General features: G+C 44.4%; 1 protein-coding gene across 1 annotated transcript in view; it reads right to left on the minus strand.

Annotated features, from left to right (window-relative positions):
- LOC117430366 (leucine-rich repeat-containing protein 75A-like) overlaps positions 1 to 18,058 on the minus strand; it is a 30,548-nt gene that overhangs the window by 9,042 nt on the left and 3,448 nt on the right. Inside the window, exons 2-3 of the mRNA XM_034050344.3 lie at positions 12,085 to 12,213; positions 4,680 to 4,792 (exon numbers count right to left, since the gene is read on the minus strand). Coding sequence (XP_033906235.1) covers positions 4,680 to 4,792; positions 12,085 to 12,213 — 242 coding nt within the window. The remainder of the gene's footprint in view (positions 1 to 4,679; positions 4,793 to 12,084; positions 12,214 to 18,058) is intronic.

Genomic DNA, 18,058 nt, shown 5'->3' on the forward strand with positions numbered 1-18,058 from the left:
TCGCTGGTGCGCGGTGAGCCGAGGACACCCTGGCCGACCTAAACCCTCCTCCTGGTTCAGCATTCAGAATGACATTTGAATTCCTACCCTAACTAGGAAGCTCTCCATCCTTTGCCTTAGCTGCTCCCTCTTTTTTCATTTCTTTGTTCTCTCCCCGTAAGTTCTTCGAGGCGAGTCTGCAATGTGGAGCAGACATGCAGACGCTTGACGTAACCGGTCCTTCTGGCCGGCAGCCAACGTCAGCCCCTGAAACAGCAGGAGGATTTCATGCATGGCAAAGTGAACTCAGCACTGCTCTGAGCACATGACATCCCCCAGGTGCAGAACCTCTTTCTGTATCTGCACAGATCTCTGTCAAAAAGGGCTTGCAGCTGTTTAGGAAACAGAATAAGCCAAGCTCCCTAAGACCCAACAGTGCCTCTTAACCCTTATCATCTCCCAGTGCTTCATTTGTTAACCCTGCAGCTGCCAGTGCGTTTCTATCCTCTGCTATGCATATGGCAAAATGAATTTGACCTGCATCTTCTGGTTCACCTTTTTGTTCACATTGCATTTTCACTTGCATCAAAAGGGGTGTTGATTTGATCCTTCAGTAGACAAGTACTTATGACGTCTAGAGAAGGATGGAAATCAGACTCCTATTGCACAGCAGTTTCACCCATTCCAGGTTTTAATACTTGATTAGCCTCTGAGTGTGTAGGTAACAAGCCCAGGTGAGTTTGCCGTCATCATGAGCAGACTGTGTGACTCTGCCCAGTGACCCCCTTCCAGCACCCTGCCAAATACATGCTTGCAATCTACTTGCAAAGACTCCAATGTGCATCACCACCAGGATTTAAAAGATTAACGGAGCGCTGGATATTTTTAAAGAAACTATTCTCCTGTTTCCTACAGGAGCGTGAGAACTGTTTAGATTGAAATAGTTCATACTGTGATCAAGACAGCCGAAGCAAAGGGCGGGTAGGGTTAGGGTTAGACGTGAGCAAGCGATCGCTGGGGATGATTTTGTATGCTTGCTGTTGGATTTGCTATCAGGATTGATTAACTCAGCCTGGGAGAAAACATGAAGGATTTCCCTGGAGAGGGAGCCCCTTACTCTAATTATGTACATCTTTAGTGTATTTCCATCAGTCCTATATTAAATGACACTAGTATTAGATTTGCCTTTGCTATTATGTTTTACAGCAAAATGGTTCTTCATAAAAAAAAATCTTTACATATACTGCTGAGCTTGTGCCTTTCATTGTGTTTTGAAGTGAACTTGAAAGCACTGTGAAAAAATCTTAGATGTATCTGAACAATAAAAACAGACACACGCCACAGCCGTCTGTGCCAGTCAGCCGCATCGATTTCTCTACTCAGGTGTGCAGTCCATGACCGCGAGCCGTGGTTTTGAACAATCAAACAGTGTTCCTGTATTTTGTCTCTTTGTTTGATGCTTTATTCTTCCCCCTAAACCACGAGGATGCGTTCCCTCCTCTGCACTTCACACAGTCTGAAGAGCACTCCAGTTAGGAGGAACGCTCAGCAGCTTTGTGTCTCCACCTCAATGACTCTGACCGCTCACTTCAATAGAGAGAACAGAAGAGGGACGGGAATACATCACTGAAGAGGAAGCCCACATTGTGCGATGGAGAAATACAAAAGAAAACTGTAGGCAAGTTTAATGTGGAGCATTTTGGGTAAATGTGCAAAAATATAACATCTTGCATTATAGCTTCATGTGTAGTATACTATGTAGTTCTTTGCTAACAGACTGGGTGCACATTATATTCTGAAAAATATATTTGCACTGCACAATTACATCACAGGGTGGCGCTGCACATTAATTAAACAAAACGCCCACAGACTGAAAGGTCAACATTAACACCGTAAAGGGGGAGCATGTATTATTACATGCATGTTCATTGACGGGTGTTTATATACGTTTAGTACAGTAAATAAAAGAAAGGAGAAAACGCATTTAGCCAGACATTGCAACTGTGTGATTTAAAATGAATGCACGCTCTCGTTTTCATGTCAGTGTGATCGGAGCCCTGTTTAATATCAGGGTCACGCAGCTGTGGCTTGAGCCGCCTGTAAATATTTAAACTGAAGACAGCGCTGAGAGACTTACTTGAGCAGGGCAAGCTAACACACAGTCTGGAGATTCTGGAGGACTGTCAAATTAGGGAATGAAATCCCTGGGCGATTGTGGGCTAATTATCTCCAGGACTCATGACATATTGACAATACTCTCGAAGGCTGGAGAGCAGGAGCGAGGAGGGAGGGGGTAGGGTGCTTTCAGTTGCATATTAGCAAGAAAATGGGCTCTTTACTCAGCTTTGGTTTTCCATTTTTTTCAGGCATAGCAAACAGTGCCACCAGATGAACAAATATTAGATTTAGGGCCAGGATTTCAAAGGGAAAATCAAGACAAGCGGTCCTTTCCTCACCTTTACAATTGAGTACCAATTAATATATATACACACAGTATATATGCCTATAGTGGAACATCCACAAAATGAAGTTTCCTGTATGCTGAGTTGATCTGGTTCTGCAGAGCTGATGGTGACCCCAGATGAGTGGGTCACAGTGACAGCAAACAAGACCCCGCTGCCCCCCACCTCCCTTGTCGTTTCCTCTGAGGAGAACCCCGGGCTCCAGACACCGCTGACGGAGAGCATATTGCAGCTGCACTGACAGCTTCAAAGCCCCGCTGCCTCCTTCAAGAGAGCAGAAAAACAAACAACTTCATAGAGCTCTGCTTCACGCCAAGGAGCCCTAGAGCGCTGTCCCGGAACTTCAAAACGAGCGCGCTTTCAAACTACGAAGCCAAACAGAAATGAAACATTTCAGTGTTTGGCTAAAGAAGCCATTAGGAATCCTCAACAGACTCCGAGGGAGTTCTGAAGAGAGATCCAACCTTGTGCCTCTTAATTAATCAAGATGACTGCAACAATAGCTCTTCGTCTAACTGTGATATTTATTAGCTTGACTGTGATATACGAACCCTAGCTTTCCCGATCACCGAAGTCTGTTGTTCAGATTGTTGTTGTTTGCGTTTCGTAGCTGAAGAATTGTCCGGTCTTTGGAGCGGTACAGATAATGAAGGGGCTGATTGATTCAGGCTCTGGAACTGCAATCAAGCTACATACAAAACAGGGTTAGCTGCTAGAGGGTGGGTGTGCATGAACCCGGATCCCCTGAGCTCTACGGTGATTAAGGTGCTCAGCACGGTGACCAGAGAGCCGGAGAGGAGAGCGTTATAACAACTCGGCCTCTGATCCTGACAGGAGCCCAGACAGATCTCCGTCAAAGTGTTAGATTCCATTCAGCAGACACCTCCGCTCCTTCTCTGTGACTTCTTTTCACAGCTTGTGTCTTCCACTCCTTTATTATAATATAAAGTTAATAAAAAATCTAATTAAACTGTACAGCTAATCCACATCTGATTCAAACCGAGGTGATGCAAGCCGTCTAATACAAAGAAACTTGGCTGTATTACATCAATATCAGGGTCTACTATATATTATGTAGTATGCATATACGTGTCAGACTATGCACTTACCATGGCTTGCCATTTTTTTAATAGGCATGACCTTACCTGGGCTTCACAGTGCTTGCCTATGCTTATGCTTTATTATACTTTGCAAGCCTTTTCCTATGGTGCACTTTTATAAGGAACTGCACCACTCAGATCCCGTATACAGTCTCTCCTATCATAAACATGATCTCGAATAGCTTCAAACATGCATGCTTCAGTTTTATAGTGTTGCAATGCTTGCACCAAACGCAGCGCTCTGATTGGCTGCCGGTTCTGACATGCAGAAAGCTTCTAAAGGCTCCAAAGAGAGGAGTGACAGGTTCTGCTGCCAGCTTAGTCTGCCAATAATTAGACTTGAAGAATAAAGCCTAATGGCTTTTGTGATAAGCACTGGTCTAGCGGGCATGTCGATACTGATGCTCAGTTGTCGGTAGCTCCACAGCAAGCAGAAGTTCTTTTTCTTATTGTGATCCTCCGAGATGTATGAGTCAGAGTGTAGCTGACAGCTGACAGCACGCTGTGGAGTTTTTTTTTTTTTTAGCACTCTCATGACAGGATAATAAGGGTAGAATAGTGAACCGGAGCCCTGCGCTCTCCAAATTGGAATAGAAAGCTCTCTGTAATTTATTTTCACCCAGCCAGTCATTCATGTCTTCAATAAGCATGAAAGGCAGTTATTTACAATGCTAGGCCCGCTGCTGATGTTTGTGTTCCTGTCACGTTCATTTCTGCCGGACCACACCAAGTCCCAGATCCGGTAGCTTTTTGTCTAAACTCTATGTACATTACATTTGAAATACACTGGGCTGAAGCACAACCCTTATAAAAGTTTACCACTGTATTTTGGCATGCTTCGTTTTGCAGTTTCCTTCATGGTTATCCTCCATTTTGAATATGCTTTACAAATGTGCATCTGTGCTTTACCATGCTTTCACTGTGCTTTATTACACTTTGCAATGCTTTTACTGTGGGCAACTTTTAGAAGGGAATACTTGCGTTCTGCATTTGTGGCTTTCTCATCTTTAACACAGAAACATCTACGCAGTAATTTTGTAGTATGAACATGCTTTTGTGTTAAGAGTAACCATGACATGTTCACTAGCATGCTACATAGCCAGTGAGCAGGTTATAACTAGGCCTCAGCCAGACTTACCAGGCCTGGGGCTTGCGTTTCATCAGCCCCTGGCGCCTCCACTGCGAGTGCGGGCTCAGGTGGTAGGTAAGCTGGCGGCACACCTTCTCCATTGCACCCAAAGAGTCCCCTTCCTGTGGAACAGACAGACAGACAGAGATGGGGGGGGGTCAGTACTGTGGCTGGCAGGCATTGAGTCCTCCAGATTTGGCAGTGTTGATGAAAATGAGAGTTACTGAGACACAGCAATCCAGAACAAAAAAAGGCAATTGAACTGTTGACTCTTTGAAGGATCTCACAATTGCTGCCCCGCTCAGTTACCTCTCCAAGTAATGCACTGGATAGCAGAACTCAGTGCTGTGAGCATCACTCCCCTGGATAATGAGCAGAGCTGCGTGCAGCGGTCTTTCATCTCCTGGTCAATGCTGAACGTACAAAAAGCTCCAAAACGAAGGCTGGCATTTGCTTTAGATTGTTTTTCAAATCTGCCCTTGATCTGAAAGCTTCTTTATAATGAGGCACACACGCACGCACCCACACACCCACACACCCACATACACAGACAGACACAAACACACTGACATGCACAATCATATCTAGACCCAGCCCGTAGATACAAACACCCAGCACGCCTATGTATAGTGTCAGGCTAAAAATGTGCAAACTCCTGCCATAGCACTGTCAATTCTGTAAAAAGTCTGAAAGACATTTAAATTACTCCGGAGGGGTTGTACGTGGCCATTCCTTGAAGGATACCATCTCTGATTCCTTCAGGGAAGTTGGGAATTGGCATGCGAAGTCTGTTCTCCAAAACGGCTAATGGAGTCATTACTTTTGAGGCTGCTCTTCCGGGAAAATCCCGATCTGATCTACAGTCTTGCTGTAAGACCCGTCCCCTGAGTGAATGAATGAGGCGTTCACAGTGACTAGTATCAGAGCAGCATGTGACTTCTCCTCTAGAGAGCAGCAGCAATTAAACAAACCACTCCCAGCTTCAGCATCCCTTACCAAAGACAAACACTGCTGCTGTGTACAACAACTTTTATGAGATTTCTGCATGGTAACTGAAAGAACTTTATTTGTATTATTTAACCTTTATTTAAATCTATTTTTCAAGGGAGACCTGGTCAAGAAAGTGGCATATAATAAATTAAAAAAAAAAAAAAACGCACACAAATTCTAATGAACACGACCGACAGAAACACATTCAGCTTTTTGGAATGGGCTGGTCATTTCCGAAGGTGTGCAGTTACCTCGATCACCCATAACAACGGAATTCTCTAAATACTGAAAGAAGACTGAAAAACACTTCTAGTTGAAGCGTTTGTTACGTTTCTTTTAGCATTTCTAAATTCACTTTCTCGTGGCGTGTTTCCCGGGGGCTGTGATAAGGAGGCGGTAGCCTTGCCTGGGGAGCGAAGAGGGAATGAAAACACGACCAAGGGAAAGAGAGGCCATGAAATATTCATCAGCAGGCTGAGGCTTAGCAACGGGCCTCAGTGATTTAACTCACATTGCAACACACTAATTCATTCTTCTTCTAGGTATTTCAACCCATGACATTAAATCATACGTGCGCAATCATTGATTTTCTATCAGCTTTAGAAAAACAAAAACAATCTCTATAAATGAATAAACTACATTTACTATTCTGCCACAGAGGCACAATATCTGCAAAGCAACGCAACGTTATTGAACGCAGATCTCCCAGTAGGATCCCAGTAGCGGACAGGCAGGTTTGTTTTGGTTGGGTGCCGTTCTCGATCCTGGTTGTATCACGAGCTGGCATTAAACAAAGCCTGGGGTTTGAGCAGTAATTCAGTAAGGACAGCAGGTCCTTTTCTTTCAGCATCCATAGATGTGGCTCATTTGCAGCACCTGAAATATTTTTTACGCAATTTATTCAAATGCATGTGTCAACAGACCTGTATTATTATTTATTTATTTTTTTGGTTTATTTAACAGACACCTTGGTGAGTCAGTGGCTGAGGTGGGATTTGACCTCCTGGTTACAAGCCCTTTTCTTTAACCACTGGACCACACAGCCTCCTGATTCTATTCCACACCTTGGTGACCTCAGTGGGATCAGGAACCCGAATTCAAATCTGCAGGAAACTCCCTAGTGCAGATTAATAAAGGTATGGGTCTGCATTAGACACAGCGGTTTGAAAGGGCTACAGTGTGCAGGACTAAACGTTATTTAAATATCTGCTAATGCACACTGGAGGCATGTCAGATAGACCCCAGCGGTGTGAACTGGATTAACAACACACACGCACGGAGTCCCGAATCGAGCAGTAAACCAATCAAACAGCTTTAAATATTAACTGAGAGGGCTCTGCAGTCTGTACGTGTGAGGCTCCCCCCTCAGCAACCAAAGGAAGGGTTTAAAAATGCATGAGGGGTTGTACAACGTGGGGGGGGCTGCGTCACTGCTGGACCCCCTGCAGGAAAACAACGTCTGGCCTTTAGACCCCCAGGCGGTGTTCGGAGCGCTCCAAGCGTAGAGAGGACTGACTGAACACAGACTTGTGTTTGAGTAACTGCAAAAAGAAGCACGCAGAACGAGGGCAAACGTCACGAAAAGGTAGAGGGGATGGAAAAGATCGAAGGCTGCATGCTCTTTAAGGTGGATTTAATCAGAAAACACGGCACTGCTTTATGCCCCCTGTGCTTTGGTGCTGTGCAAGCTGGCAGCCTCATCACATTGTACACACCCTTGTGCTATCACTGCCTCTTAGTACAGAACCACTGCATAGTTTCCACTATCTGCATCTAATTCATACATGCACAGGTGTTTGGGGAAAGCATAAAAAGTCTTCAAGAGTTATAGCAGTGGCATCACAAATACTCAAGTTACCCTACAGAGCTCAACACAGCTGGGTGAGTCGAGACCGAGGAGCTGTAGATTAAGAACAAAGCAAGGTCACATGATGAGCTAAACAGTGTCCCCTGATGAAGAGCCATTGACAGTGTGCTGAGTCACTGAGCTCGGGTGAACACTGCGATCAATGCCAGATCAATACAATCTCTGATACCAGCATATAAAACCATCCCTCTGCAGCTTCTCATAGGCACTGACCTTTAAACAACTCATGAAAGAGGAGCGCATTGGTTTAATATTACCCCGTTCGCAATTGAAAGTGACAACCTGTGTCTCTGATTGTTCTTCGGGGGCGACTCTGTACCGTTTTTACCAGTCGCGTTCTGTACGGGTCCACGAAGGTTAAACAAATACTGGGCGCACGCTTGAGAACGCTGTGCTCCAGCTCAGCTGCAAGATGGGAGGATGTTTTTCAACTGAACCAACACAGGGCACACGGGACCAGTACTAAGGTTGCACCCAATTTTATTAGGAACCTAAAAGGTTGGACTGCCTATTGCCTGCACGACTCCACAAGGTGTCTGAAGGCATCTTGCAGGGTTGCGCCACCATTCTTACCCAAGTACAGTCCAATGCTGGGTGAATGAGATGAGTTTGGACGTTCAAGTTCATCCTGCTGATGCTCGACTCGATTGAGTCCAGGGATTGTGTTAACATCTTAAACGGGTGTCTTGATGGACAGTGCTCCAGGGGAATCATCAGACCCAGCCCAGTATGCGTGTGACAATGAGGTCAGTCTGTGGAAGTATATAACTCATCACAATGTGTTTGGGGGGTGGCGAAGAATCCCCTCTGTTCCCCGTCGCTACAGCCTGGCAGCTAGTGGGCTGTGAAGGATTGGCACTGCCACAGAGGACAGCGAACAAGCTCCTCCTTGATGGGGTCGACTTGAAACTGGAATGCTCTTGCAATGATAGCAGCACCATTGCGGTTTACCAGTTCCGCCTCAGTTCCAGCTCCAATCACGGCTGTGGGATTCGCTTCTGCAAACGTATCAGTTTGTCTACGAATCCTTTAGACATCGGTAACGGGCAATTAAAAGTACCAGGATGGGGGTTTGATATCACTCTGCATGTTCTCAGACTTTTCATTCGTAGCACAGGAGCAGAGCTCAGCCATCTACAGGGGTTTTAATTATACAGTTTACAGGAATCTGCCCAATGTAATCATATCTGCACAGCCAGGGTGTCATTCCAATTACCAGCACAGCGAGCAGGTGAGGAGGTCCAGGAGCGGATGTCTCTTCCTGGCTGTTTTTTTCCAAGCCCTGAAAACGCCTCGCTTCGAAGCTGTCGCAAACACCTTCCACCCCTCCCAGCGAACCGGAATTCATTACAGAAACGCACAATTAATTGCTGCTCTCGTTTAAAATGCTAATCCAGACGCCGGCTTACTGCTTTTTAAAAAAACCAACAGTGAAATGTATTGATGGATTTAAACTAACACCAGCACAGCTGTGCAGTATATAAGGCATGTGACGCTTAGCAATTAGTTAAAGGGCACGAAAGAGGCATTATAGCAGGTGCATGACAAATTGAATCACACACCGCTTTGTAGTTTTTCCATATACTTAATGAAAAACTGACAAAAATTTAAAAATGTGACATTTTGAAATCTAGCATGATCATTATCACAGAACACACTCACTGATGAGATAACACCAGGGTCAGTGTCTGTAGCTGGAGGTTTAAATGTCTCTCCAAAACTAAAACGACTGGTGTTGGTCTGCATGGGTTTCGTAAGCACCGGAGAAACAAACACCAGCTTCCCTTCTGGGATCCTGTGATCTTCTTTATTCTCCCAGCTGCCTGACGCATAATCTATCACATTATCAGCAGTTTTACAGGCGGGGGGAAAGTGTTGCTGCCTTTCTGACACGAAAAAGACAGCTTTGATTCTCTTGTTTGTTCTTTGTTAAAGTGCAATTCTAAAGTGTGAAAACTTTGAAAAGAGAAAGCCAGACTGAGCCTTTTGCAGCATCTCCAGGGAATAAAAACATTCAAACTTCTCACAGTTGGGAGAGAAAAAAAAACAGTTTCACGCTGTAAAAAGGGAAAAAGGTGCTGGTACGCAGGAAGATAAGAAGATGGATTTTAAGTCCTCTTGTTTGGGAGAAATGGCTTTTCAGGCAGCTCTGCCCAGTTATCTGCTGTCCATTAGATTTCTTTTCTTTCTTGAGACCGCACTGTGATGAACTGGGGGTACGATGAGTAACAGCAAAGCTGAACCATGCGCTGGATTAGAATCACATTGTCATCAAGTGAAAGAGCTCGCAATTCTACAGCGGTTTCAGTGTAAAAAAGCTGGCCGTGTTGTTCCTGCTGCGTTCTCCAGCCCCAGCCCATCACAAGAGGGTTATCTCTGGATAATCTCATAAAACACTGTCTTAATAAGGCAGCAAAATCCTTGTATTATTATTATTTTATTATTGCTCCATATTATTACAGAACTATAACTCTGCTGTCTCTTATTCCATTGTCAGTTTATACGTATTACCGTTGAAAATAGCTGACTGTTAAAAAAAGGACTGAACATATCAATCGATCGACTGATTGATCAATGCCGTCGTATTCCAAAGGGAGTTGCACAGCGGTCCCCATGGCCATAAGAAGAATTGTCACAGTTTTTCCCGGTTTGTGGCGTGAGAGCTTTACAAGAAATATTACAGCCTATAAGAGCTTTACTAAATACTGCAAGAGCTAGACTGAAAAGATAGCTTGAGATTATCAGTTATTTGAGAATCCCTGTGGCACTGGAGGGCTTTATAATGAGGGTGGAGTGGGTACTGATGATGGCAATTTGATTTATTTGAGAGTCCGGAGAGAGAGAGACTAATAGAGCAGTTGGTTTTGGACAGCATGATAATAAAGCAGAGAGAAGATGAGCCGCACATGAGAGGAGAATCTTACACCGCCCCTCTTTCACTGTTTGAATCTAAAAATACAGAGTCTCAGAAAAATCCCATTCATACATTTTAGGTTGGCGGTATATAAAGTTCTGGTCCAGTGCAGGTTATTAAAATACATTCAGGTCCTGTGGTTGGTCACGGCCGTGTGCTTGTGAGCGTGCATGCGTGTGCGCGAGCGTGGAAGGAAGGGACGCGCGTGATCCATTCCTTTTTGGCTTGAGTGCTACAGGCATCTTCTTGTTAAATATCTAATGAGAGTTTCAGCGTTGTAAAAAATTGATATTAGCTTTCAGTTTCCGACCTGCAGGATATTATCAATTAATCATCCCAAGATTACCACTTCAATTAATTTGCCTTATGGTTCTTTCTTTCTTTCTTTCTTTCTTTCTTTCTTTCTTTCTTTCTTTCTTGTTTCCACAGAGCGCTCAAACGAAGAGGGTCTGACTTTTGCATGCAACGTGGGACAGCTCTCGTCTGAACACAGCGTTTCTCATCAACCTGATCAATGTTTCGTCTTTCATGCATGGCTCCACTGGATTAAACAAGCCCATGTCTGCCAGTGCACAAAGCTCTGCAAGCTGCATATCTGCAGTGTTTCTCAAACAAGAGATCAGGTTTTTCACATAATCCCTTGCACGTCAATGCAGACCTGCAAGTCTACGGACCTACAGATGCGCACCAGCATTTACAACTGCATGCAATGTCATGCAGCATTGCATATCCTGTTATGTGAGTCCTGTATGATTATCTAAGGCTGTTTCTGCACAGGTCATTAATTGCATTGCAATTCCAGCTCAATCAGTCTGTGTTTGCTGATAGACTCCCTTGTGTAAAGACAGTAATAGTGTTTCTCCTGCACGTAGCATCTCTGGGGAGGCACTACTCCTCGCACAGCAGGGCAAACCCAAGCAGGGGTGACGATGTCATTGTGTTGTATTGTATTGTGTTGTATATACAAGGAGAAGATTTTAATTAGAAAACGCTGTTCAAAGTGGCCCAAAACAGGAGAGACTGCAATCTGGAATGAGACACATGAAGGCTGAATGCGATTTCTATATTAATAATACCATCAGACACAAATCAAATATTCATAACAACATGCTGCCGCGTGTGCATGTGTCTGAGGGATCACCGGATTGCTCAAATATTCCTACAGATCTTGATATTATAGTATTGGATTCTGCTTTCGCCAAGATAAAATAGAGGAAATTTGCCTGCATGTCAGCAGAACAGAGCTCAGGGGTATCAAACGTATCAAACGTAGTTTTTTGTCCAGACAGTTGAGCGGTGAGCAATAAGGAACACCCTCCCTACCTCACAGTTTATTACTGACCCTAGAAACGTAGCTAACCACCTTAAAACATGCAAGTGATGACGAGGGGGGACTGGAAGTGTGCTGATGTTCACTGTAGAATATCAGCGCTTCCAATCGGCTTTTAAAACACTGCACACGGAACTTAATGGCCATTGGCTGGTACTCTGTTGTAAAGGTGAGGGAAGGACCGCTTTCTTGTTTTGAAATCAACACGTTAACGAATGGAGTTATTGAACACCTGCCGATAAATGCTTCTTAAAGGCAATTCCTGAGTACGCGTCTCAGCACACCCCCCCTAGTGGAGACTGCGTCGCCCTACCGTTTTGGGGCAGTGGATGTAGCGTGCCAAGCTGAGGATGAGGTCGTGGGTGATGGGGTCCACCAGGTTTCGGAAGCTGGCGTACCGATACAGGACATCGTCCAGAGAGGTCGACTCCATCCCTAAATCCTGCCGGAGAGAAGACAAGGAGAAGAAACATCAGCATGGGAGGATGCAAAGCCCTGACCAGCAGGACAGTGAGAACACGCTCATATTAATACACTGGAGACGACACAAGCTGAAACATTCATCTAACTGACTTATAAGAGTTACCTTAGAATTTCAATTGAATTTGCAGATTAAAGACTTAAATTGTGGGTGTGTTAGGAGGGGGGGGGGGGGGCTTTTATTTAACATTTAGAATAATACTCATTTACACATCTACAAACACTAATAACCTAGGTGTGTATGTGTGTGTGTGAGAAAAGCGCAGGAGTAAGTGTGTCTGTGTCTGCGTGTGTGTGTGTGTGTGTGCCTGTATATCTCAAAACCTGCAGAAATAGTTCCTTTCTCCCCAGTCCTCATGACTGCGATGATCCCATGGCATCTCTGGGGACCCGAACAGTAAACCTGCACTTCATTATAGTCAATGCACTGTGCACACCAGTACAGCCGCACACGTCTGCGTGTTTGCCTTCAGGGTGACAATGTGACAAGGTTACCCTGAGAAACATCACGCCGATATTCAATTAGACACATTCGGCTGACGACGAGTACTGCATGAAATCAGACAGGAGGAGCGGCTCGCTGTTTGAACAGCGTTGATTCCCACGAGAAGGACACAAGTCCTGAGTGTGAATGTTATTATAGTTACAGCCCTGAGATTAGTGAGTGTAAAGCTGTGTCTGTCTCTTTCAATTACGCTAAGAGCGCCCGCAGTCGTGTGGGGAGAGTTCATTGCAGTGAAGTCATAAATCAAGGTGAAGATGGAGCAAATGAAAGACTCCCTGGCTCAACTGGGCTGGATGGGCTGGGCTGGGCTGGGCTGGGCTGGGCTGGGGTGGGGTGGGGTGGGCTGCTCTGGTCTGGGCTGGGATTGGCTGTAAAGAAACTGGAAGAACGCATGCCAGCGACGCTGTGGATCGTGCAGGAACAGTTTGAGGAGCTGGGAGAGTCCTGAGAGATGCCAAGGGGCACTGACTCTCTCTCTTTTTTCTCAGTGTTTCGATCGCTTACTGCATCCTCTCATTTTATTTGCTTGCATTTAGTAAGCTGCCAGTTCGATTATTTCCGTGTTTGTTGCTAGAACAGCTTCATGGGTTAAAATGTCCCAAGTTTTATCATCCCTCAAAGACCGCTAAATAAAAACCAACACTTTCTGGATCTCAATCCGTGAGAATTATAATCATTTAAATACAACAGAAGGTTTCGTTTAGATGCCTTCAGGGCACAGAGTAACCAAAACTATTATTCATGTTTTATTAATTTAAATAATGTTTATCCACTTTACAAAATCCACCCAGCATAATTCATCAAGAAATGGCACACAGACCGGTGCAAAACAACTGCAGCTGTACTGGAATGAACTGCTGAGGGCATCGATCACCCCAGTTGTCATTCGCTTGCTTTGCAAAGTGCTTTGAGGTATTTCAAGGCACTGCAGAAATGTTAACATCGTACTGGAATGCATACTTTATAGCTGTGAACACTGGCAAAGCCTGATAGCTTCACAACTCAGCACTGATTAATGCAGTCAGTAAAACCAATACAAGCACAGGGTTACATCATGCTTGGGAGAGCTACAAGGGATTAATGCTGTCCGCTTTGAAAGAAGACTGGGGGGGTTTCAGCACTAAGTAACTTAACAGAAATACTCATTTCATAGTTTCAGTGTCTTACACTGAAAATCAGCATTTAAACAAATCCAAGCACAGTACCGTGGATTAGTTGAGTGATCTGCTAAACAGAGTTATCTTTCCTACACTACTGTACAAGAGCCGTCTGAAGCTTTGAGTTGGCTTGACTTTCCTCGACAGGTCTGAAAGAGTTCTGTTTAATTAACATGCAGTTATTCTTTAGCAAGACGCAATCTTAATCAGTGATTTAGAGATCTGCCCTCTAAAAATAACCTAACAATGCTTTCTTGTCTTGGCCCTACGCACTATTTACTGTGTTATGGCAGGTTTTCTATTTCTTATAGAAATATAGACAGATACAATACTCAATAAGGAATGGATTGAACAGCATGGGCAAATGAGATTACAGCCGGAAGCAATCGTTCATTCAGCTGTTGTTTGCTTGTTTTTTTTGGGGGGTTTTTTTGTAATTACCCGGCTCGCATTTGCTCTCGTGGTCTATCCAGTCACCGGAACCCCTCGATGGAACTACAACCTTAGAATGTTTGTTACCAGTCAAAACAACATTGCAATCAGAGTCGCTACCAAAATAGCTTCCAGATGCCCTGTGTAAGTGTTAATGAAAAGATGACCAGGACAAAACTATGAGTGCAGCTGTGCAAAGCATGCTGTTATCTGGCTGCAATCAGGGATCTTTTATTACCTGAGAAAGAGTCAATAAAACTGACCTCACCTGACCTGGTGAAAGTAAGAAATAAGCCAGCAATCAGGTGTGCAAGCCAGGAATAATGTATAAAGTGATGGCACAGAGAAGCATTCAAGATCCTCCATGAGCACACACCAGCACCCTCTCACGCCTCCTTGAAACTGTTAACTGATGTCATTGCTTCATTTCTGACTAGTGATCTCATTATTGTGTATAAGGATAATGATTAAGCTGTAAAAGACTTCTTATTATTGGAATCAGTTGAAACTTGCTCAGTTCTGCTTGAATCCTTGTTGTGTGCGTTCCTTCACGCACAAATACATGCTTAACTTATCACCGGTAAACCCTGCTTGCTAATATAACAGTTACAACATAACAGCTCACCAGTGCATGTCAGCTCTCCCGGCTGCTGCCTGTGTCCCTGTTCACAGTCTATCTGCTCTGGTTCTGCTATCGCGTGGGTGGCTGCTTATCAATGTCACTGGCTGGGGATCAATAGAGAGGGAGCGAAGGCTCACACACTCTCAATCCTTGAAACCAGCTCGACAGAACGCACACAATTACAGCAGAATAAATATGGATGCAGGGTCTCTAATGTTGCAACACTCAGTGGTCAGGGGGAGGCAGTAGTGTTTGATCCACAAGGAGCGGAATAATAATGAGTCTCCAAACTCCGAGAGATGAAAGAGTAGCCGACTCCGCCACGGAAAGCGATCGTTCATTTTTAAACTGCTTGACATGGCAGGGCTTGCATTTCCTTTCGTCTGCGGTCTCTCTCTCTGCCACGGCTTCCTCTGCTACCTTATCAGCTTAATCAGAACAGAGACACTCTCCCTGAAATCAAATAACTGCTCCCGTACGCGCACTGTTGTATAATAAATGTAATGATGTGTTTAAAACGGAGCAGCGTGCCCCCGACTCCCCGCGCCTAACCTTCATCACTGCTCAGGATGACAGCTCCGTTCTCATTTGTTTAATGAGATCATTATGAAAACGTTCCCCTTCGCGCAGGCAGGCAGGCAGGCTCCTGAATGATCCTCTGAGCAGAGTGAGAGGCTGGGGCACTTAAAGACAAGGGTAAGGTCAATGCAAAACTGGGTCTACTCTATAGGGCAAGGGTTTGTAATCATAGAAGAAAGAAATCATATTCTTCCATTACACTAAAATCTCAATGAAAAAAAAATCTTTCATCTTTCCAGAACTCGAACAAAACTGCACCACTGCGTTTTTTTTGTTTTTGGTTTGTTTGTTTTGCCTCCTCTGTGACTCATACCCTAACAACACAGGACTCCAATTAGACCAGGATGAGCCTGTGTGTATTGGATTATCAGAATGCAATCATTCTAATTGCTTCGTGCACTTGCATTACTGTAAAAGAATCAAGCTGCTTCATGTAATCTGAGGCACCATATCTACAAACTGGATATCTGCAGGATGATTCCCCCTGCCCCTCCCCTCGGGACACAATGCCAGCAAAAGCAACAGATTCCAAAAACAGTACTCGATGTGTCCTGGTATTACTATGGGAGTGTGGCCACTTTATTAGGAAACCGTGTAGAGAATCGGTCACTGTTTTTATTATGTATGAGATTTGCCTTGTGATTTCCAGTTGCAGTTCAGCAATACCAGCCGGGCACTAACAACTCAAACCAGTTGTTTTTCACTGTCGGAGCCAATCACATTAAAGCATGGAGTGCTACCCAGTGTGCATTAAACCCATTACGACTTTCCCAGATGATGTGATTACCATTAAAACCTGGACGGAGTATCAAGCTGACTGCATTGGATTAGCATGCAGAGCAGGCACCATGCACGTCATGTTCATTGAGGGGAAGCATGGCTGTGATGGGAGGGAAGGGGACTAATGATGCTTCTGAGCATTTTAATGTGGTACACTGCAGCGAAGCCCGCAGGAGATCCACGTTTAAGACCCCCCCATTGCACGGCCGTTTGAACATTTCCACACGTTAGCGCCATAGCTCAATGATACACATCAGGCAGGTTCCATTTCCACTTTCGGAATAAACCAGTTTAGAACACACTGGGAGTTCTGGTCACCAGACAGAATACCCATCAGAAGACACCCTCCAATCAAATGCTGTTACTTTTTATATACATTTCCACAGCTTTACTTACAACAACATGTGCTCAATATTTACGTGCATGGAAAACAATAGGAAACAAATATTCACCCAGCTACTAACAAACGGGTGACATGCTGTCCTTAAACCTCTGGCCTTGTCTATATCATACCTATATCTTGTCCATATTGACCCAAAGCGATTTCACACATATTTACTGTATTACTATGACATGAACCCTTGTTAAAACACCCTGCCCAGGTTTGACCAAAATCCAATTGATGGGCAATTTGACGTGACTTTTGACCATGGAGGGTCTAGTATATGATGCATAGCAGCCTGACTTCAACACCTCAGTGCTAGAAGCAGCTCATGTTGAGTTAACTTCTTCAAATCAGCCCTGGCTGGTATAAGGCACGAATGCTAGCCCAGAAACGTGCTTGCTTATTTTGTATTGACATGTCAGCCTCTGCCAGTAAATCAATACAGCATTAGTGTACCAACTAGCTTGTTATTCCCCACCCCTGCTCTGAAACATGCTCTCCTCCCACCAAACCCATTACCAGCACTGACAGCCGTTACCCAGGGGGATATGAAAGCGCTCCTGTCGACTGAGGCAGGGATGTTTATTTGCTTCTCCCTTTTTATTTTATTCCTGCGCTCCGGAGACGTCGCAGCGTTGGGAGTTTAGACAGTTTTAAATTGCCGGTTTTACAGCGGCACACAAAAGATGGGATGCTTTTTAAAATTGCTCGCTGATGGAACTTGGAACTGTCTGACATCATTAGAGAGTCTTCGGAACATTCTTCAGTTCTTTAGTGGAATCTCCCGGGCTGAATGGAAGTCTGAAAGCAAATATACAGGGGAGACCAATATTATTAAATAACTTTTTTTAATTGTTTGATCTGGTCTAAAAGAAAACTAGTATACCCCTAACTAATCGTCTCAGCCAATCAGGTTTCGAGTTGAGCCGTGGTCGTCCTAAGCCCTCTTTTAAACTAACGGGAAAATTGAAACTTTAAATGGCAACGTAGATTTGAGACAGCCCAAGCAATCCTGACCTCAAAACACATTTGGCCTAAGACCATTCATTGAAATATGATCTAGTCAAGCACAAGCAGGCGATCAATGATGACCGATTTTATCAGAAGGAAACACATCCAATCCAATGGAATGAATATGAGGCTCGTGTTTTCAATCGGTACCCAAACCTCTGTATTACCTCCTGAGGGTTAATTGAGTGAAAATAATGACATTACCAGGAGACCAGCTTCTGCTGGGAAACTATTTTATCCCTCATTATAAACTCCACTTTCCCTAAACATTACAATTTCAAAGTAATTTCAACCTAAGCCTTTACCAGCAGTAACAGCTCATCTTTCCAGATATCA

The sequence above is a fragment of the Acipenser ruthenus genome, chromosome 24 (genome assembly GCF_902713425.1).
Source record: "Acipenser ruthenus chromosome 24, fAciRut3.2 maternal haplotype, whole genome shotgun sequence".
Taxonomy (NCBI): domain Eukaryota; kingdom Metazoa; phylum Chordata; class Actinopteri; order Acipenseriformes; family Acipenseridae; genus Acipenser; species Acipenser ruthenus.